This window comes from Cupressus sempervirens, chromosome 1 (assembly GCF_028749045.1).
Source record: "Cupressus sempervirens isolate cs-2001-9-10 chromosome 1, ASM2874904v1, whole genome shotgun sequence".
NCBI classification, from domain to species: Eukaryota; Viridiplantae; Streptophyta; class Pinopsida; order Cupressales; family Cupressaceae; genus Cupressus; species Cupressus sempervirens.
The window spans coordinates 47,111,649-47,135,645 of NC_143118.1; the positions used below are offsets into that span (position 1 = coordinate 47,111,649).

At 37.5% G+C, this 23,997-nt stretch overlaps 1 protein-coding gene across 4 annotated transcripts in view; it reads left to right on the top strand.

The window, feature by feature from the left end:
* EMB2730 (Ribonuclease II/R family protein) overlaps positions 1 to 23,997 on the top strand; it is a 121,199-nt gene that overhangs the window by 70,434 nt on the left and 26,768 nt on the right. For all 4 annotated transcript variants that reach the window (XR_016361379.1, XR_016361378.1, XR_016361381.1 and 1 more), the window contains exons 6-11: positions 5,072 to 5,293; positions 5,587 to 5,772; positions 5,876 to 5,938; positions 6,119 to 6,225; positions 6,309 to 6,458; positions 6,590 to 6,749. Coding sequence is in view for 1 of the 4 variants with exons in the window: in XM_089816308.1 (XP_089672434.1) it covers positions 5,072 to 5,293; positions 5,587 to 5,772; positions 5,876 to 5,938; positions 6,119 to 6,225; positions 6,309 to 6,458; positions 6,590 to 6,749 (888 nt within the window). In the remaining 3 variants the exon portion in view is untranslated. The remainder of the gene's footprint in view (positions 1 to 5,071; positions 5,294 to 5,586; positions 5,773 to 5,875; positions 5,939 to 6,118; positions 6,226 to 6,308; positions 6,459 to 6,589; positions 6,750 to 23,997) is intronic.

A 23,997-nucleotide genomic window follows, 5' to 3' on the forward strand; every position in this document is an offset into this window, starting at 1 on the left:
TGAATTATTCCTTTGGTCTCTAGCCTCAATTATGCTCTCTCTTGATGGCATTGCATTTTGTCTCTTTGCTGCAAGTTCCTGATTTTTTTTCCTTTCTCAACCTCCAAACCTCTCTTCTTGCTTTTAACTGTTCCTTGCTGTTGGCTACCTCCTTCACCCTTTTGTTTGACCGACTCCGTTGGACCTTTTTTTGGTTTCATCTTCTCATAAGTAAGGTATACCCATTGGCTTCGTAATTTCCTTAACTTTGCATTGTACCACGGCTCGGTGTGCAAATCAACCATTCTTGTAACGACCTCCAAGGAAGGATCCTGGTGATCATCCCAATCCACTGGATTCAACTCCGTTCCATCCACTGTTTCATAGTCTTCTCTCAGCACATTTTCATCATCTTCCAGTTGATCGGGAATATCAAGGCCTCTCCATCTGAATGCCCTCATCATGTTCACTGACAATCTTGAGAAAGCTAGCTTTCTCAGGTGAAAGTCATCTTGTGCATTGGCCCATAAATCCTCTATAGTAGGAACATGTTTGAATGTATTCCCATGAGATGCCTTATAAGACCATTAGGATCAAATCCTTGCTTTGCTCTATACCATGCTAGATGATACCATTCCAATTCTTTCTCTGCAGCTGCAAAGGTGATAGGATTGGGGCAACTATCATTGCTAATTCCAAATGAGAAAGTAATCCCTGTCTCACCTTTAAGTTTCATCATTTTGTCATAATGCTCAAGTTGCCTACCCAACTCCATCAAAACTACCTTGTCGGGTGGGTACCTTGGAAGTCTCTTGGGACATACTGTGCTTGTTGCTACTCTAATATATGTGAATTGCGAAAATTGGATGAACCAACTTCCATACTTCTTGACTTTCACTTTTGCTTTTGATGAGAGTCTCTTAGCAGGTGTCCCTTGTAATATCCTTACCGTTTTCATGGCAAAGGCATTACAAAACATCTTATAATCCTTGGTGTTATGCAAATGAAGCTGTGGATAACACTCGTGTACCAAACATTGCCCCGGCTCATTGCCATCTACCCCTAAGGCCTCAAGTCCAGGATTTTCATATAATCTTGCAATCAGATAGAAAGGTAGGACCCCCATGTAGAATTGCTTCTGATTTTGTACAGTCCTAAGTTGCATTTCTAAATTCTCACTTATAATCCTAGCCCAATCAAATCTTCTTTTTCCACTTTCAATTCCAGCAATAAAATAATATATCCAGTTCTCGAATTGCATACCTTGAGCTAAGCCCATGATTCGGCTGAGAAGCACAATGAGATCGCCATATTCTGATTTGAAATCTGACACGGTGAGCCTTGATGATCTGGTAACTCTCTTCTTGCCTTTGTGTAACCAATTCTTCTTTAGATGAATGAAGAAAGTCTCTTGATTATTTTGAAATGACTTGGCAGCCTTATCCATCATTACCCTTGTCATGCCTTTGTACTGGGGGATATTAAATGTTTCTTCGACCATTTGTCAGCTAATGTTGGCCAAAACTCTCTTCCCTTCGTCAAAAATGATGGACTTGGTAACAATATCAAATCGGGATGCACACTGCATTACCAATTCTGGACAAGCAGGGTAGGAGGGAAGGCTGCCATGTGTACAATTCCACTTTTATAGATTTTCTTTGCCATGGGGGATTGTCCTTCCTTGGATCTGTCCTTTAATTGCATCATGTTCACTGTACCAATATTGGTGTCACTTAGTCGCCTCAGTTTCGAGAAGAAGGTGGTCTTAGGCATGATGTCTTCTTTGTCTTTTTTGGTCTTCATTCCCTTTGGGTTCTTGCTTGCACTAACATCTACCATCCTCAACACTCATTTTTGCCCATTCGTTCTAAGTGATATGGACTACCCTTATCAATCTCCAACCTTCTTTCTATTGATGGATTTAACTTATTTCTTTATCGCCAAGTCCTATCTCTACACTTATCAATTTCCAACCTTCAACCTAGGGATGGGACTGCCACTTATTCTTACCTCTTCATTAACTTAGGATGGACTACACTTATATCTCCCAACTTCAACCTAGGGTGGTCTAGCGTATTTCTTCTTCGCCAAGTGTCCTATCATGAAATCTACACTTATCTCCAAACTTCAACCTATAAATGGAATGATGAAGTGGTGGATGATGAATGCAAGAAGATCATAAGGGAAACGAAACCAAGTAAGAACAAGAAGTTGAATCTGCCTTTAAACTAATCTTCACCTCTAAAATGATAGAATTTCACCTTAATTTTGTCTTTTACCAATAACTGGGCCTTCTTTGGATTTGGATCAGACCTTAGGAAATGTAAGCCTTCTTGCAAATAGTGATGCCCTAGCAAAATCAGAACTTTGACCTTTTTGAAATTGCCCAACTTTGCCAAAAATCATACTTTGGACGATGTGTTTCCTCCAAATAGAATCGCCCAAATCTAGTGCAATTCGCAGGCCTTTAGCCAAAAAAAATGTCTCCTTAAAATTGCTAAGCAAGAGAAAATATTCAGATCTGCTCCCAAATCGCTTAGGGAAGAAATTCGCCCAAATTGGAAGAAGGAGAATAGTGCCAAGCAAGGAAAATCTGCTCCACAAGAGAATTGCCTAGGCTGGAAATTGCCTTTTCAAGAAAAGTCGCCCAACACATGAGGAAGAGGAAGGTGGAATGAGGAGATAAGAGGGGGGAAGCCCTTCTTATACCACAATTTCCATGTCCCTCCAAGCTGGCCGACTTGCCCTGGAGGAAAGCAAAAGTAAATTTGCATCTTTGTTAATGAGCCAGATTTAAATGCCATGCTAAAATTACTTAGCTCAAAGTGAAGCCTATTTAATTGCCGGTTGTGACCAAAAATCGGAAAATAAAATTAGGAAAGCCTTGGAGATGTTAAAAGTTTCATTTAATAACATTTTGGTAGTTAAAATATCATTAAAATTGGATTTAGCAAGCTAAAATCGATTTTCAATTTTAATTACCAATCTCTTTTAATATTTTTAAAATGTCGAAGGCAATTTTAACCAATTTAATGCAAAATTTTTGCAATTAAGCCTACTTTCAGTTTTGCAATGCAATTTTAATTTTTTAACCAAAATAAATCCTTTTTCTAGCATTCAAAATTGATTTTTCAAATTTAATTTCACTATCACAAAATTTTCTTTTTCACCGAAAAAAATCAAAATTTTCCAAAACAATCAGATCTAAAAATAATTTTCATTTTGAAAATGCTCAAGTCTATATAGTTATATCCAATTTTCAAAATTCGTCTGTACTAAAATTTGCCATTTTATCCTGCTGAATATGGTTCTAACTATCGAAAATGTTGTCTTTGAAATTTGCTTGGCCTAAGGATAAAATTACAAGTTCTGGAAAATCAAGTTAAGACTTGGTGAAGAAAGAAATCCGACCGCATCCTTCTTGGCCCGAAGGCGTGCAAAGAATAAAATTTCCAAATTAGAACTTTTGGACAACTCCAAAAGAAAATTCGCTAAGGCGATAAAAAAAAGGGGGTCCCCAAAATTTTGGGGTGATGATGCGAGAACCTCACAACAATGATGAATTCCAAAGAAAGAAATACCTCTATGCTAATCTTTGGTCTTACTAAAACCCAAAATTTCTTCACAATATTTGTTTTTTGTGAAAGAAATACTCAAGCTTTACAAATGTGCCATCATACACACTATAAGATTAACAATTAAAAAACAATGTTCCTTTTGGTTGCACAATGTTTTTGACGTCAGTAATGGACTGCAAAACAATTGGTGAGGAGCTTCCATATTGTCAAGAAGGTAAAGATTCCAAACTCGGACATTGGTCTATAAATAATTTCTGTTTGTTCATCATGCCAGCTGCACTCCCTATTCTCAAAGCTAAGTGTGCAAATTGACACAACCTGTAAAAGATCACACTTAAACCTCATCCCACTTCAAAAAGATTTTGTTTGAAGTGATTTTGGTACCTTATGATTAAGTGATTGAACTACCATATGAAATACTTCTAGAATGTACAGAATGGACTTTAAAGACTCCACAAAGACTTCTGCTCCTTTGAACTTAGGCATGATAAGAGCTAGCAGTTTTCAAAGGCTTGGTGGAAGACTGCATATGGAAATAAATGCCATTTGTAGTGAATAAGAACGAAATCAGGTACGATTTACACTTCTTCAAGTCTCTGGCTCCCATTCAGAAGATAAAGAAAAGCTTTGAATTTAATCTCCTTTCGTTTCTTCACAATGTATTTTCATTTATAGTTCTCATACTGTATTGAAATGGTGAGCAAATGCAGATTACACTATATATCACAGAAAGGAGACATAAAATAATATGTAATGTGAAATTATTGATTCGGGATTCAACTCATTTTACCAGAATCACATAGTATAATGCAAATGCTCATAAAACAGTGCATTTTTGTGTACAACCTCCCAAACTATCCTGCAGGAATTACCTTGCAATTTATTTCTTACTAATACTAACTAAAATTCAAATTCTATTAACTAAGTGACTTTGTTTTAGATGTTTTTATTTGTTAACTATTATCTAACTATATATAATAAAGACATAAAACATTCGAACAATTTATAAGAGGTCATTTTTCTGTTTTTTCGGATGCCTATCTTCAATGTTTTTTGATATTTATTGCCCATTGTTAAGAAGTGCATGAAGGGAACTTAATTTATTTGCTTTATTTAGATATTTTAAGTTGACTGTAAACTCTAGCCAAATTGCTGATCATTTGTAGAATGTAATTCAGTTTTTAATGTGATTCAAGGTGGTCAATTTAGCACAAATAATTATTTTTGTTGAGAATGTGAATTCAGAGCATTTCCTTTTGCACACAAAATTTCCTAGCAAACAAGACATTTCAATTTTATGATACGAAATGTGGTTTGATGAGAAATTTAACCTTTTTTGGTCATAACAATATATGAAACTTAAAAAGAAATATAGAGATTTCAATTATTTCTTTGTTGTTGGTGACTAGATTGTATTGTTTTGCACAGATTTGATTTATGTCTATTATTTTATGTTTTTCTTATTCATTAATGAGAATGCCAGTGATTGAATCATATTTTGGTGGCACAAATAGGTGAACGAACTTAGTCGAATAAAAGAAGTCAAAGAGTCTGCTCAGAGAGAATTGGAGGCCTTTATATGTGCTCTGAAATCTGCCAAAGAACAGCCTATTCATGCCAAACCTCCAAAATACTCTTGGCAGGCAGATGAGAAAATCCAACATCGAATAGAAGCTCTTGAAGCATTTGCTTTGGATGATTGCAAATCCGATGAGCAAAGGAGAACTGCAACTGAGGTAATTATATCTATGGCATAGTTAAATGCGCCTTATTAACTTTTTGGATCATACTACACTTTACACATTAGGATGAGAACAAATAGTGGATTGTGCAGCATGATCTGGAAACTTTGTTGAGAACTAAACACAGTAGTTTCCAGAAGCTCTTCATCAATTTCATGGACTTTGAAAACCTTATGTACTTTAAAGAAGTGCCTTTATTATGATGCCATTTTAAAATACAATGCAGCAATTTAATGCCTGATTGAAATTTTACAAGATTACTTCGACAATGATGTTTAACAAGCCAGGTGTTGAAGGCTTTGGGAATTCCAAGGTTGTCATCTTCTGCTGTAGACCTATTGATAGACATTGGTTACTTTCCTGTTCATGTCAATCTCGAGCTTTTAAAATTTGAAATCCCTACAAGGCATTCAGATGAAGTGCTTTCTGTGGTAAAAAATATCCTGGATCATCCTCCTCCTGATCGAGATGAGGTATTTTACAAATAAGTTTTCCTTGGCAGAATAGATTGGTGCCGAATACTATTTTTTGTAAGTTTTAGATTCTAATTGCATTGTTTATTAACTTGTAATACAGCACCTTCGGAAGGATCTTACATACTTGAAAGTTTATGCAATTGATGTAGATGAAGCTGACGAGGTAATCTTAAATTATTTCTTTTACATTCTGTTTGTTTAGTACTGAGTATTCTGTTACCAGTTCAATATGCATTTATTATAAATTTTCTGGGTTGTCAGTATTTTGTTTCCTCCTTGATTTTCTTTTGTATTCCTGATTGTTTTCCCATTAATGTATCCGGGTGTTGGTGGCCTGTTACAGCTAGATGATGCACTGAGTGCAGAAAAGCTACCGGATGGCCGTATAAAAGTTTGGATACATGTCGCCGATGCAACACGTTGGGTGGATCACAATAGTATAGTGATCAAGTGAGTTTATATAATTTTGGGATCCAAATGACCCATATCTTTCCATTTGTTCGGCACTTTTATGAGATTTCTATGGTCTGCAGAGAGGCAAGGTCCAGAGCAACATCTGTTTTCTTACCTACAGAAACAATTCCCATGTTTCCCTTACAACTTGCTATGGAAAAGATGAGTCTGAAACAGGGCATAGTTTGTGATACAGTTAGCATATCAATTGTTCTTAATGAGGATGGAAGGTATGGTAAATTTTTCTTTTAAATGGTAAAGTGCTTGCAATGAAGGCTTCAAGAAAATTAAGATGTAGAAACAAAAATGCACTTTTTGAACAAGGGAATTTACCTGAATTTGGAAACTTGGGCATGAAAAGCATTGCGGAGCATAACATAGAGCTCGCTACAATTAGACCTACATATATGATGACTTATGATGAAGCATCAGAGTTGCTTGCCTTGAGCATTGAAGAGGAACCAGAATTGGGATTGCTTTCTGAAGCTGCTGTTCTCCGTTTCAAATGGCGATTGGAACAGGTGATATTTGCCTCTTTCAAACATCCAAACTTCTTTTACCTAATTCTCTTCTGCCTTTAAGTTCGTTACGACTTAATATCCCTAACAATTTTCACAATAGCAATGTGAAATGTTCCCAATCTCAATTCTACACTGAATTTTCTATATAAAATGCTACTCTCCGGAGAGTACTTGCATGTTGATAAGAAACAGAATGCCAAAGATATAGGTACCATGGACTCATGATTTATTCTAGGAGGGAGGAAATTTGATAGAAGGGCCTTTTATTGTTCAACTCATTTCCTCAAGCCTGAAGATGTTAGAGAATTTTTATTCATAACTCAATAGTGCATAACGCATATTTATAGGGCTTACATCTTCTATAGTCAGTCCTTTACATAGTTAATCACAGTAAAACAATTCTTAATAAACCATAACAAATACTCATGGATATTAACAGACTAACAAAGGGTTTCTGTATTTACCCTGAAGAATAATTTACTCTGAAGACTAATAAATCCAGCCATAGGAATGTGAATGATGCAATATTCCTTACTCCCCCCCCTACCTGCCTGCCCTTGCTACATTATTCTCCAAATGGGAATAGGTGTACTAACAACACATGATTGACATGTTCTTGTTCAGCAAAAATAGAAGATATAAGGACAAACACATCAATCCATGATAATAATAGTGGAACTTGATTTACCACAGTCGTTTAGTAAGATTGACCTTATTGGACTTCATCTAAGGATAGGAACAAACACTTTGTACTGTTCCTAGGGCTTGATCTTACAATTTACTTTAAATAAAATCAAGTGACAACTGTCAAATTATGGTAAAAAACCCTAGCATATGTTGTTAGAAACTATAGATCTGGAAATAACTATTACTTTAGAGTAATATCACTGAGCAAATGCACATCAATAATTACCAGCAAGAAATAATCTGAGCACTGGCCCTATTACAAAATAATTTGTGCTAGCATAAAGCCCTGCTGGCAGCAGTTACATTGCCATGAAATGGTGTAATATCCTATGTGTCATGACCATTCCACACATTGCCTTATTGCAAATGGGGAATCCCTCTCTTTGTTTAGTTTTTTTGGTCATCTTTCTTAGGTTTTAGCTTTTGTGGTAGTTGTATTGGCTTCTAGGTCCTTTCGTTAGAATGTGAGCACATTGTCAATCCCCGATCTTGTTTTCATGAGCAAAACATTCAGGGCTCGAAAGAAAACTTGTACTAGGTTTGACAAGATCAAAAGTTGTTGGAAAGTGGTCAAGATGTTGGTGAAATGTTGTCAAGGGAGAAAGTTGTGTCACAAGTGAGAGATATCAATTGGGCTTTTGATGCAACCTCCAATATTCACCAAATCTTCCACAAGGGACCCAAATCAACAAAACATCAAATTAGGCCTGATGCATTTCCATAAAATGGCATAAAGATGATGTTCCAGGTCTGTAATGCACTTTTCATACCTAACCAAAACCTTGCAAACTGTCTGCTATATGATTTGAGCATGTAGTATCACTGTAACAACATTCTTAATTTCACTATTCTTAATGTGATGTTGCCAAATAGTAATTAGAGGACCCCAAATAGCAGGAATTAACTACCAAACAGTAATACGCACAATAGGCCTACCTTGGAAAGAGGGACCCACTTTAATATTAAAAAAGAAAGAGTTTTATAAAAGAAAAATGTGTATTTTTAAATGCAGATGCAATCTATTCCATTGGGGACACCTATCCATCTTGGGGACTTTCAAGGTGTTCCCAAGGCGTCCCTACCGTCCCCCAGACATACAATTGTGCCCCCCAATTTTGGGCGATGTCCACGAGTTTCCAGGATACTCTTTGTCATTTTTTGAAAATTGGAGATGGGGCGGGGATGTCTACTAGCTGCCCCCTGTCCTGGAAATGTCTTTGGTATGGGGACGAGTGTTTTCAGGCCAGACATGCGTCCCTAGGTAACACCGTAAATAAAACTACAATTGGAGATTCCTCTAAATTTTTTTGCAACTTGTGAACAAAAATATATAATTAATTTCTAGAAATACCCAAATGGGCAAATGGCTTCAGGTAAATAGTAGAAGCATACCCATTAAATCTGATTATTTGCAATGCAATCAAAATTGAAAAATAGAGCCTCTAACTTGGACACTACACCTCCAAGATAGATCCCTTCTCCATGATCTGAGTGACACACAATTGCTAGACATAAGGTGAACCAAAATGCATCAAATAAGCCTTCCAAACTGGGCTTCCAGCCTCCACCAAGATCCCATGCGAAGCATCGGCTATATGTTAGATGCCTAGTTTGAACTAGATTATACAGTGCATCCAATATTAACCATTCAAGAATGCTGCAATCTACAGTAAAATTGATAGCAGGAATGAGAAGAGATAACACAAAAGCATATATGTAATTGGGAAGAATGATATTTTATTCATAGCATGATATTTCCAACATTTCCACCTAAAAGTGTCTCAATTCCCCTACAAATAGTGCTTTGAATTGGTTAAAGATACCAACCGTCACACTGTTTCATGACAATTAATTTATTATCTCTCCCTTAGCTAACAAAAGTGTTATTGATCACCTACATCATTCCCCTCCCTCAAAACAAAACTTGTCATTTTCCAGATGACAGAAAACATCACAAATCTACTGTTGGGATACGTCCCTGGAGTAGCAGAAGTCATGGCACATGGCTGTCGAAGAGTCTTCAGGTCTCTCTCTGCAATTAATTGCTTCTCCCTAACTGCCTTCAACAACCTCAAGGCATCCATGAGGTCTTTCTGTGCAGTGGCCAACTTCTGCTCCTGTTCTACTCATGCAGATTTTCTCTTTTGCCTACTCAATGTCAAGCTCTTGTACTCTCTTCTGTAAGGGAACCTATTCTACTTCTGCTTTGTGAGCCTGCAATGTAACTTGTTGTAGCTGCAAGTATGTGTCTCTGAAAGTCTGCTCCATTTTGATCAGAGTTCTCCTCATGACTGTATGCTTCCCATGTCCTGTCATAATCTGTGGGTTACTCCATGCTTACACTTTTTGCTCCATCTTTGTGTCAGGCCATCCTTTCCCTTAGAGCCATTCAGTGAATTCTCTATGGCGTCCATCCGTCATGAACCTCAATAATGCCTCTGCTGCCAAAGTCAAAGATTCCATATCCAACTCTCTACCTCGACCTGTTATGTCTCGAGTGGTTAATGTCATGACCTCGAGCTCCCCTAGGAAGTGCTGAACTAAGTCCTTAATCTGGGGGATGCGACTCTTCGCACCGCCACCTTCAGTGGCTCTCACCTTTTGTTTGCCAATGTACTAATTCCCCTTGTCCATTCCTGCTATCTTTGGGTGGCCCTGTGCGGCTTCTTCCTCTTGTTGCCCAATCATCAGGGTAGGTGATTGTGGAGGTATGTCTTCTACTTCCATGTAAATTGTCTAATTTTTTCTAGCAGACAGTCTTCTTCCACATCAATTCTACCCGCTTTGTGCTGGATTCATGGAACTGAAATAGGTGCCACTGTCATAGTAACTATTGTGGATGGGGTGACTATTAGGGTGGGAGGTGTCACTTTTGGTGCCAGTGTGACCACAAGTGTAACCAACCCGGGTATTCCATAGGAAAGTTCTAGGTCTATTTGAGATAGTAAACTATTGAAACTGCATATGATGGTTGCGTTTGGAATCATAGTTCCCTTGTGTGATGTCCCCAAAGTGGGCCCCTAACGGAAGGTGACGTAGGTCTGTCCGTGCGGTTTGTCGCTACCACGTGTCCGGGGTCCTCGCCAGCGAGGCTATCCTGGGGTTGCCCCCTTAACGCGGGGAGGTGCCGTTTACTAACAGTTCAGGCTTTTGGTACAACGGTTACTAACTTGGTATCAGAGCCGGAGGTCTCGAGGTCGAGACCCGCGGAGCGTGGTGGGTTGTGATGTCCCCAAAGTGGGCCCCTAACGGAAGGTGACGTAGGTCTGTCCGTGCGGTTTGTCGCTACCACGTGTCCGGGGTCCTCGCCAGCGAGGCTATCCTAGGGTTGCCCCCTCAACGCGGGGAGGTGCCATTTACTAACAGTTCGGGCTTTTGGTACAACGGTTACTAGCTCAAAACAAACAAGAACACACCTATCCGACAGGGTTCCTACAGCCACTTCCGATCCCTGACAGGAAGTGGGAGTGCATCTCCATGGACTTTATCACAGGTTTGCCCAAGGTACAAGGACGGGATTGTATTTATGTGGTGGTAGATAGATTAACAAAATATGCTCATTTCTTTCCTATCACCACTACCCACTCAGCAGCTCAGGTGGCAGAGGTTTTCTTTCGGGAGGTTTTCAGATTGCACGGATTGCCTCAGAACATTGTGAGTGACAGGGATAGCCGTTTCATGAGTCATTTTTGGCAGGAGGTATTCCGGTTATGTGGCACGGAGCTTACACCCAGCACTAGCTATCACCCACAAACCGATGGTCAGAGGGAGATTGTGAACAAATGGGTGGAAGGGTCAGATGGATATATCTCTGCGAGTATTGTTACAATACTACATATCACATCACTATACAGATGACACCCTTCATGGCACTTTACGGTTATGAAGCACCTAGTTTCTTGGATTTGTTGTTGGGCAATAGCCGGGTACCCAGTGCAGGAGAATTATTACAGGAGAGTAAGGATATAGTTGCTACTCTCAAAGATAATATTGCGAGAGCTCAGAACCAGCAGAAGCAGTATGCAGACCAGAAGAGGACTGAGCGTAGTTTTGAGGTGGATGATATGGTTTACCTCATGTTGCAGCCATACAGGCAATCTACTCTTAAGTTTCTTTTAGTTAGTAACCGTTGTACCAAAAGCCCGAACTGTTAGTAAACGGCACCTCCCCGCGTTAAGGGGGCAACCCCAGGATAGCCTCGCTGGCGAGGACCCCGGACACGTGGTAGCGACAAACCGCACGGACAGACCTACATCACCTTCCGTTAGGGGCCCACTTTGGGGACATCACAACCCACCACGCTCCGCGGGTCTCGATCTCGAGACCTCCGTCTCTGATACCAAGTTAGTAACCGTTGTACCAAAAGCCCGAACTGTTAGTAAACGGCACCTCCCCGCGTTAAGGGGGCAACCCCAGGATAGCCTCGATGGCGAGGACCCCGGACACGTGGTAGCGACAAACCGCACGGACAGACCTACATCACCTTCCGTTAGGGGCCCACTTTGGGGACATCACACCTTGCATGCGGGGATTCTAATTGTGTTGTTACCACTATCGATGGGTACATGAAAGTGACGAAGTTGCTTGCACTAGCAAACTACTGAACCATAGTCTTGTGTTGTCTCAGTTCCCATGGAGGTAGTGATCCTGATGGTGGGGGTTCCTTTCTTAGTCGATTTGAGATCTACTACCTTGGCCTGTGGTAGTTGTTCTACGGGAACTAAGTGCACTATGGCTAATAAATGGGATGGTGTAAATACCATGCTTCGCCCCCCAATCTGCAAAGGGTGGTGATTTCCATGCACTGCCAACTTTCATCTTTGCACTGCCAACTGCCATCACTCCACTAGTAACTGCCATCTCTATGCCAACTAGCATCCCTCCATTGCTAACTGCTATCTCCATGCCAACTACCATGCCTTCACGATTGAGTGCCACCTCCTGTTCACCTTCCTTCTATACTACCTTTTGTTGCGCTACCTCCATCCGTGCATCTAATTCTCTCCATACAGTCTCCGTGTCAAGTAACACATTATCCTCTGGCACCTCCAATGCATTTTTCGATACAGACCTTGGTAGCGGCCCTTACTGTACTTGAACAAATTCAATTTCCCCTACCCCCTCCTATACTACTGCCTTCTGTGCAAGGTGCCAACTGAAACTCCTCTTCATGCTCTGAACTGGAAGAGAATGATACCTATTTGGCTTGTTTTTCTTCCTTCGAGCTGCCATCTTCGTCATCTCTCTCCTCCATACTAGCTGTGATTTCCTTTCTAACCCTTTTCCTCAAGGGTTCAAAACTTCCTGCTGAAAATGTGTATAGATGCAACCAGTAAGTCATTGCTGGCTTATATTATTCCACTTGATTGGTAGGAATAAATTGCCCCAATGCTTAGGTGCCACTTGTGTGCGAAGTCCCTCTAGGAACAATATAGTATGGTGTGCCATATAAAATGTTTTGTGCCTGAGTTGCAAGAACTCCTTAATTCTGTCTGATAAGTACTATCCCTAGTATATTTCACCATTATTTAACCCATTCATTATCCCTAGCATCCATACGGCAATATCGGATGCTCTACTCCCCCTTGTGTGTTTGCTCTTCAGTAAATCCGTTATACACCTCCACTCTAGAGAGGTTATGAAGGATTTCTTCAATCCTTTACTATTGCTACTATTTCATAAACTGTCCCATTGCTTCGGTGTGAGGTCTTGTTTGTATATGCATTCTAGCAATTATTTCTTATGCTCGGTGGACATTTTGGAAGAAGGTTTGGTTGTTGAGTGTGCTTTATTTGGCACCCCAAATACCCTACTAAACTATTTTTCTGATTAAGATACTATGTCAATCTAATGCAAATTTCTTATGGTGGAGCTGTGTGTCCTCTTGTTATAACCATGAACCATGGTGCACAAGACTGGCATGAAAACAATTTTGTCTACCTCAACCTTGTAAAATGAAGCCTTCAACTGGTGATCATCCTCAGTGCTCTCCCACTAAGCTTTGTATTCACTCGTAGTAACACTCTTAAACAAGATGTTTTTGTTGTAGTTTGTTCGTCTTTGTGCTTCTATGTCTTCCCCTTCTTTTTGCTAGATGTGGCCATCATATAATGCACTTCCAACAGTTTTTTAATTATGTCTGTAGATTTATAGCTAATATCATAAGTACCCTTTCTAAGGTTTCCAAAGCTTCCCTTTACCATTTTCTTTATTTTTATCTTTTCAACACTAGAATAACCCACACCATCTCTTCTCCTTGTGCAAGCATACTGATGACACCCTTTTGTTATGATGATTGATAAATTTCTTGAATAATCCCTTAGGTCCGTACGATTGCTAGATTTTCCTTCCTATCTTTACTGAGTCTGTTCGACGTGTATGCCAATTCCTTGCTAGGTCCATATGACATTCAACTTGCTCTCTCCTGTTGCTCGTATGGTGTTTGTAGTTATTTTCTACAATGACCATACATAACTGCCAACCCCTGTTGTTTCTTGTATGTTATTTGTATTGATTTCCTGCCATTACTATATGACGTTGCCAACTCTTGGATGCTGTGACCGTATGATGTTACTATTGCCCACCATTGGATGTTGTATGACTTGTACGAAATGTCTGCCTTTTTGTAATTGTCGTATGGTTTGTACAAATGGTATGCTCTCCCTGTTTTTGTATATGCAACTAAGTCCCTATCGTACGATGACGACTTAGACCTAGGCCTGTTTGATTCACTCGTATGACTACTAGCTTCCAATCCATCCCCGTCTCCAATCTTGTCTCTACGATGTACATATTTTCTTGCAATTGCTTCCTTCGGATTCTTGTTTGGTCCTTTACATTTTGCATAATGAATTTCATTCACCTACATATTTGGTTTTCTATTGTGCTTTTTTTGGGTTAGATTTTTCTTAAGGCATGCCATTTTAAAAAATATCAGTGTTTTTGATTGGCTCTTTTTCTTTCTTTATATTTTTCTTATTTTCTTTTAATCTTATCAAAAGCTTCTACTACAAGTCTTTTAATGTTGACTATTTTTTTCGTACTTTTGCCGCTCTTTCTTTTCATGCTTATCTTTTTAATCATAATTCCTTTGATTTTGCTCAAATATTTTTTTATAGAAAGTGGTCATACCTCTTAATTTCCTTGGCTTTTGTGGTCCTTGACATCCTTATTTTTGTCTTCGCATAGTTTCCTTTGAATCTCTTAAATTTCTTTTTCCTTATTTTCGTCTCTGTCGTTTCTTGTGCTCTAACCTTCAACCTCTTTGTCGGTTCCTCTACATCTTCATTTTGCCTCTTTACTCCTTCATCCTCGTTGCATCACATCTTTACCTCCGAGGCATATTGCTACATGTAGGTGCCTGGGGATGTCTTATAAAACTCATTTTCACAACATGTTCCAAGCTATTCCAAGTCAAAATTTTTATCAACTATAGGAGTGGGCCCCACTGTTATAAAGCTTCCATTCACATATCTACCTTCATACTTTTGGCACCATACTGCCTCGTCCCCATTTACTGTTAGGGGTCCTTGTGGGCTTGGGATCACTTGGCATTGAGCATTTGACTTGGTTTTATATGGTTCCTCTTGTCCCTTGTTGGTGTGCTTCTTGACTAGTTGATCTACATAGCCATCTCCTTCGGAAATAAATAAGTCCTCTATTTCACTACCATTTTTAGGCATGGTCCCAAGGAGGCGCCATACTCGTTCACATCAATTTCTTCTTCTAGGTCTTCTTTTGGGATATCCCCTTTTGCTGCTTTCTCCTTTTGTTGCTCTTTGGCTTCTTCCTTTGTAAGGTGCCTGCCATCTCCAATACCCATTTATTCTCACTCGGAGAACCACAGACCAAATGGTGCATTTTTGAGATGGTTGGGGGTCACGGGCATTGTGATACCATCCACATGCTTCCACGCGAGTCGCTCCTCAAGAGTGATCATAGGCTTGGCCCAATCTAAGTTCGACTTGTATGGTTCTTCTGTTATTACGAGATCTTCCTTTATCTCCTTTTCTCGACCAATAGTCCAGTCACCTTTGGTTGTATTCCTCATCATATTGATCTCTACAATGTGTAACTTCTTCTCCTTGTATGGTTTCAATTTGTATCCTTTCGCTGGTTCTTTCATAGGCTTGTCTTCTAGAGTTGCAAGTTTCACAACCCCATTATTCCCCACTTCTCTCACTTTGTATGGTCTTAGCCAACAAAGTTTGAACTTATTGGGCTTGATTTCATTATGACTGTCATGTTCATGATCACTTGGTTGACAATATTTATGCCTTGATCTTTGATGATGGATATGGGTTTGCCAAATTGGGTGACTATTTTCTCACAAAGGAAACAGGTTGTGCTAATTGCAGTGTTATTACGACGTGCCCTGGCCTTTGCCAACTACATTAAGTACTCATTGGTTGCTACGTTGTACTTGCTTCTGACATTCAACCTTCATGTGCCTAAACTTGTGGAAATAGTTGCATTAAATGTTTTTCTTCTAGGAGCCTTCTGAATGTGGAGGAGAGGATGTCTTTGAGAAGACTGCTGATGGTACTTTGGATAATGCTCCAAAACAAACCGCAAAAAGTCATGATTTTTAGGAGAAAATTGAAAAAACCGAACACGATTTTTTGGGGGAAAAATCAATCAAAATCCAACATAATTTTTGTGGTGAAAAATCAATCAAAACCCAACATGATTTTTGAGATGAAAAAACAATCAAAACCCAACATGATTTTTGAGGTGAAAAATCAATAAAACACCCAATAGGGAATTTTTGAGGAAAAATTAACAAACCCACAAAAGAATCCCATACAACTTTGCCAATTACAAAATTAGAAAATTTTAAGGAAAAATTTATAAAAACCCATAAAAATTTTTTTTAGGGAAAAAAATATGAAAACCCATCAGAAACATTTATTTTTGAGGGAAAAAATTATGAAAACCCACCAGAATTTTTAGGGAGGCAAAACACGAGACTTTGCATGGTAAAGCAACACATGCAAACAACATGCAAGTACATGCAACCCTCAAAAAGTAGAGACCCAAAAAACTTGAAGGGTGATCCAGAAGAGCTCGGAAAACCCAGAAAGAATATGTTAGTTTCTGGATCAATTGGCTCGAAAATCGAGGCACCCAGAAAAACAGACAACCCTAGATGAGATCTCAAAAAACCCACCAAGATTTAGAAGTCGGTGGTTTGAGATCTCTCAAAATGGAAACCCTAGTCGGATTATAGAGAGAGTTGGAAGCAAATATGCATGTAAATAATTTCAAAAATAAAAGACATAATTTCAACAAAGAAATTATAATTATTTTCGAAAAAATTTAGAGTATTGACTCTGATACCATCTTATGAAGTAATTGTAAAATATTTGCTGGATATTAATAGTGATCAAGAGATCAATTTATACAAGAATAAGCAATGTTTCCTTAAGAAACAATCATAAAGAGTAGAAACATTCTATTCTAGAAACATGAAACTAAATATTAGAAACATTCTAATATTTACAAAAATAGTCTAATATTTATAGAAGATTACAATTGATAACCATTAGATACGAAACAAAGATAGTGGAAACTATCTATTATCATAATACATACAAGTGCAAAAATTGATACAATACTACTAAATTGATAACTAATTTTTTTTTCAAATAAATAAATAAATCTTCAAACTTCTCCTAGAGAAGAATGCAATTATACCATGCCTCAACATAGAGGGTAGATCCAAGGGCTTTCACTAAATTTATTGTCCATGGATACTCTCAACATGACATTAAAAGAACAATAACTTATTAATGTTCAGCAAAAAAATTCATAGAATCAGTCAACATGAAAGGCCTGCAAGGATCACAAATAGCTTATATCGCAAACTCTCTCAATGCGATGTTGTCATGGAATCTCTCAACATGACATCCAACTTCCATCATAGAATCTCTCAATGTGATGACATCATGGACTTTCTCTACATGATGTTCACTATGATTTCCCCAATAAGTATAAAAGTTATCATAACTATCCTTACAACTTTATTAATTTCACATGAGTAACAATTCATAATCAACAAGAAGGAAAATCACAACTTAGACTCGTTTCCAACAAGAGTCTCAAATTCTGCGATAGATAAAAAATAAATAATTAAGATGTATAAGAATGGCGGGGATTCCATAAAGACCCGCTCTCAATAGGAACAACTTTGATCATCACAAGAAGACAATAGATGAAACCTCCCTCTGAAGCTAAAACATTTCCCTCTGAATATGTATTATTAAAGCAACATCCTCATCTCATTGCTTCTTGTTGAGCCCTATAACCAAGAGAGATTAATAAAATCAGTCTATCATAAAGAGACATACTGAAAACTAAACACTATTTCTAGTTCTATAGAATACCTATCTCTTTCACATAGACTTCCACGTAGGCTCAGAGATAATGTCAAAAATAAATTGCAAGAAGACACCATGCAACTTGCAAATATGCCATCTATAGGTATATTCCTTCTGCTGCATATCTTGAATATATTTCTTCATATGTCTCTTCATATTTCTTGCAGACTGTACTTCAAAGATTGACCTAGGAATTCCGCCATGAGTAAGATCTCTGCAAACTTTGAAGGAAATATATGGTTAGTTGACCAATTTTGCCAGTGTATCAAAAGATTGTATATCTCTACTTTCCATGATTTGAATAATGAAAGTTTATTCAGAACAATTCTCACAAAGTTGACTTTCCTTATCTTACTGTGCTTGTAATGCCTTCTCGTACCTTGTGCTTCGTTGCCATTCTCACAGTATTGTCATCAACCAATCTAAAAACCATTTGCAGAATACTAGATGCGACTAAGGAGAACACTCAAAGTCAACGACTCCAACTAGTCAATCTTAGAAAATCTCCAAATCATAAGTTTCTTGACTCTTCTTCCAATCCAAATAGGTCTCCAACAAATGCTTGTGATAGAAAATTCACCTCCTCTTTGAGCTACAAAATTTAATCTTCATCAAATTCTCAACATGGGACCAATACGAATTGCAACTCGAGAGATTTTCTCAGTCACAATAGCAATCTACACTCTTACCCCTTTACTTTTTGATGAAAGCATATATAGACAATACAAATGATCCTGGATCCATGCCTAACACCACAAGACCATAGGCGGATGAATAGATATTCAACACAAATTATGATAGAAAGAAACGTGATATGCTTGAAGACGACTTTGATATAGATAACTCTATAGAACAATCGCCTCCCATGTCCTGAATTGTGCAGGATTGTCTCCCCCCAAGAAGCACCCAAGAATAAGATGTTGAAGATTGTAGCTGCAATAGAGATCTTTATCTCTAGAAATATGGACTTTATTATCATTATAGTTGCCTTCAGCTGAAAAGGACACTTATGATTAAATTGTAATATTAAGTATAGTGACTTGTCATACAACATGCGTTAAGGCATGAAAGTATGAAGAGTGGTAATTGTAATAAAGAGTCACGTTTTGAGAAATTGGTCAGACCTTCGGTTGAAATGTGAAGAGTCTCTCCTTAAGTTATATATATCGCATCTAGCGATAGTCATTGTACACTTGAATTTTTATTACCAATAAAGTGATCTTTTGTTGTGTGGCTGGGTTTTTCCATCCATTCTAGAAGGGTTTTCCCAAGATAATTCTGAGTGTCTCTTGTTTCTTTTCTGCTCTCCCTTATTGTTGTTTATCATTGATTTCTGGGTCAGATTCTTAACATTGTATTAGAGCTATGTTGATGTCAGCAATATAGATATGTTAAAATATTTGCAGCATTTTGAATCTTGAGTTATTTTATTTATGCTCTTGCTCCTCTCTGTCTCTTTTTGTATTTTTGTACGATGTTAAGGTATATATATGATTTGTTTGGAGTAGTCTGTGGTTAGTTGTTTTCCTGCTAGTGTTCAACATTTTAGGCATCTTTCTCTTTAGATTATGTTTGATCTCATAGCTTCTTTTTCTTGCTTTTGCTTGTATTTGTTCTTTATATTCATTCTGTCCTAGCTTCGTCTGTTATGGACTCACTTGAAATCCACATAGATGGTGACTTTGAGTCTCATGGTTTTTGGCATCAACTCTTTTTGGTATCGTCTCAATCTCTTAAAATAATCTTTTGAGATTTTTTTGCGTTAATTTGGGTCTTCGTCTATTTCTTGGAGGCAATCTCCCGTCAGGATGTTTTATGATTCTTTGATTGCAGTATCCGTATTCAATATTGTCGTTTCATCTTGTTTATCATAACTGTTTTTTTTCTTTGTTATTTTTTAAAAAATAAAAAAGTTTCTATAGCTTTGTATTATGGTTACCGGAAAATCCTTCGACGTTTTCTTTCGTATCACTTCAAGCGGATTCCACTCGAGGCCTTCATCTCTGCTTTAGTTATCCATGATGTTTCCAATGCCTTTTGCATCGTATTTTTATTGTCACCTCCGATTGCTCCGCAGGTTTCCAAATTGCAATTTAAGAAGAAAAATATCGTTGTGTGAAAATGGAAGAGTAATGGTGGAACCTCATGGTGTCTTTAAGTTGTTGCTAGTATAGAGGATCATAATTTCAATTCTACTTTGTTGATGTTTGGTAGCTTCAGTCAGATAAAACTTTGGCTATATATAATTATATATGAGATATAAGTTTATTATGTGAGAGAAATTAATATAAGATATATACATACAACTATGATTAATATTTATTATATTAATTATCAAATTAATGAATAAACATGTCTTATGAAGGGACATGTCTCTTCTTATCCTTTTCTCATTATAAATAAGAGGTCGCTGCCATTTGGAACACAAATACCAGCCATTATGGAAGTGCTGTTACATTTGCAGCGATCCTCAGAAAATCAACATGGTATCAAAGCTGTGCTGCAAATGTGGTAAAAAAGATCTGAAGCGTGCCTTGTCATGATGATTGTAGAAGGAGCTCATGATTAGGCCAAATTTTATGGTCATGCAAATATTATTAGATCGATGAAGGAAGAGCCTGGGTTGAGTATTAATCTACATGCTGAAGCGAACGTTGAGCTGATTTGAGATCAACTTATGCACAAACAGAGTGCCGAGTTGAATAGAATGTGACATAGCATAGGGTATCCAGATGGAGATGTGGGGCACGGGCTTGCCAAGGAAAGTAGTCCGAGTCACAATGTTACCAGGAAAATAAAGCCCACTAAGACTGTGCAGTCTGATCTGAAAGTGGCAGTTCATAGTCCTGAAGTTAATGTTGGCTTGGCCTATTGTTTGTTGCAGGCACTCATTGGCTTGAGGTTTTCAATGTCAGCAAGGGAATACAAATCAAGCTGCTTGACAGATCATATCTACCAAAAATGGGAGCTTCTAGAACAAGCTGGAGGCAATACAACGAAAGAGAGCTTTATCATAGGCAAAAAAAAGAAAAAAGTGGAGAGGGGCATAGAAAAAGTGAAAATGGATTTGTCACGAGCTGGAGGCCTTAGGCTACATTCACTGTGGGTTGAATATTTCAAACTTTTTATATACAATGCTCTGCATCCTAAATATAAGTAGCTTTCAACTAGGATTGATGTTAGGCAAGTTGAGTACCACTGAAATTATCAAACGATGTTGACTAATAGCCTATAGATCCCACAATAGATAGAAAGGCAATATGGCCAAAAATACAAACCATCAAATATTTTAAATTTTCTGTTTTGCTATATTCATTGAATTGTGTTGTATTACACCAAGACATGATAGTTTCAGATTCTATAGTAATAAGTATCCAAGTGTGGGATTTGTCCAAATGTACATGCATTCAAACTTTTTGTAAAGATCATGATTGCTAAACGCACATCCAAAAGAAAATCTTGTGGCAGCCGAGCATGACAGTGAGCATGGCTTAAAATTTTGCAACTCAAGAAGATAAACCTTTAATACCAATTTGTGAGCGTGGTTCTTGTTGCCCAAATCAACGGCCAAGATCTTTGTCTTACAAGTCTAGCACGACACAAGTATCATGAGTATTGTAGAACGACGATGAGAGAAATCAAATAGTTTGGTCAAAATTTTCCATGGAGGTATACGACATGTGATTAGAAGTTGTAGGTTTTAAGGAGGCAGCCGGATTATCAGGAAATATTTGATTCGAATACCTTACTCATCATAAAGGACAATCACCTTTGAGATAGGATAAAGGGACATCTACATTTAAATCAAAAATAAGAGGCGGCTAAGTATAAGTGCCAAGGACGTGTAATAAGGAGGTCAAAATAATTAAACACCACCAAACTTAACTTTGGATACGTGTGAAAGGTCATTGGCCCAAGCGGCTACAAAGGTAAATTAAGTGTTACATATGTACAAAACTCTTTTTCGCATTATTAATGAAGATATATATCATTTAGAATTTATTTATGATTATCAATTAGAAAGATATTGTTATAATCTTTTATAGAAAGAAGATTAGCAAATCATTTTATGAGAAGCCGGTGAATAAGAGATTGATATAATAATCTCTAAGTATATATGGTGATTATAAAGTAAAATATATTTTCTAAACGATTTGTTATAAATATTAGTGAAATTGATCACCTTAGATTATTTAAGAAAATAAAGTGTTGAAAATATTTTTTATACTATAAGAGCTATTTGCCTTGATCTTCTCCGAGGATGTTCTTGCAAGAAAAGGAAGATTAATATCAGACTAAGAGGCAGTCTGACACTTTGTTAAAGGCAAGTTTGGATAAGAAGCTTAAAAGATTGATGTTCAGAGGGAGCTTGACATTTCATTAGAGGCAACCTTGAAAGAGAGGAAGTAGATAGAGGATATGATTCAGTCAACCTTCGATGATCTTAGTCATATTGATTCAGAGGGAGTAAACCATGTTGAGATGCATTATCTAGTGATCAATAAATTGTAGCAGTCAAGAGAACTGTGATCCATGAATATACCATGTGACTATGTGATTTTAATGGGCCTTACCCTTGTGTACACCATGAGGAAGTGACAACTTCCAAATGATGTCACTTGTATTTTTAGAAGTTATTGAAAGGTGACAATCTTATAATAACTTAATTTTTTATTATGATGGATATCTTACGATGTCTGTGCAAATCATGGTAAATTATACCATGCATGGCAGATGTTTATAGGGTAAGCATTATGAGAGTGCATGTGCATATCTTATAATTTTTTATGAGTATATGGTAAATGTTATGCAAATTGATGTTCTAGAGGCCATTATATAGAGCATGTGGTGAATATCATGACTTGATGTTCTGAAGGCCATTACTCATAGTACTTGGTGAATATCTTGCATCTCATTCTGGAGGCTATTACGCAAAGAGTATCTGATGAATATCATATGTTGATGTTTAGCAGACCATTACTTTATTGAGTACATGGTGAATATTAAGTGTTGATATTTGAAAACCATTGCTCAGAATATTTGGTGAATATCATATGTTGATATTCTGAAGGCCAATACTCATGATATTAAATGTGATATCAAAATAGTGGAAATCTTCTAATATTTTATATGTCATTCCTAAAGATTGCCAATGGTGTAATATATGTCTTGTGTTCATCCTCCTTAGCTAAGAGGGAGTGTTGATGTTTGGTAGCTTCAGTCAGATAAAACTATGGCTATATATAATTATATATGAGATATAATTACATATGAGATATAAGTTTATTATGTGAGAGAAATTAATATAATAATTCTGTATATATATAGCTATGATTATATTAGTTATCAAATTAATGAATAGACATGTCCTATTATCCTTTTCTCAATATAAATAAGAGGTTGTTGACATTTGGAACACACATACCAGACATTATGGTAGTGTTATTACTTTTGCAGCGATCCTCGGAAAATCAACGCGAGTCATTGGGATCGTGTAGACTGATCTGATGCATAAAACATCTGTGACCTTGCGGCTCCTGGTCTTGTACCATGGAAGCTCGTAACTGTGTCTCTTTCTTATTATAAAAGGTAGATTTGTTATTCTTTCTTATTCCTTCCTTCTTGGATTTCATGTCATTAATGTTTTGGCATTGTCTCTGCTGAGTCTACATGGAAGTATAGAGAAGATGATGCATCAAGATAAGGATTATAGCTCCAGAGGGAGATTTTTGCTTCAGAGGGAGGCTTCGTAATTAAGAGGGAGTGCTTATGGAATCCTTATCATTCTCCTCTATACTTGTAATGCTTATGATATTTGTAAAATTTGAGACCTAATTAAGTCTTGTTTTTTATTTTGCCTATTTTTGTTCTTGTGTGAATAAAATAAGATTGTAAGAATCAACTATGATAACTTTTTCGCTCTGGGAGTGATCATCATGTGGAGGAAATCCATGCTGACATCACATGGTGAGAATTTGTGATTGGAGTTGGATGTCATCTTGAGGAATTCCATGATAGTTCATGTGGAGAGAATCCGTGATGGGAGTTGAATGTCATCTTGAGCAATTCCATGACAGTGCACGTGGAGAGAATCTGCGATGGGAGTTAGATGTCATCTTGAGTATTTCCATGATAGTTCACGTGGAGAGAATCCGTGATTAAAGGCTTACTTGGGATTCTTA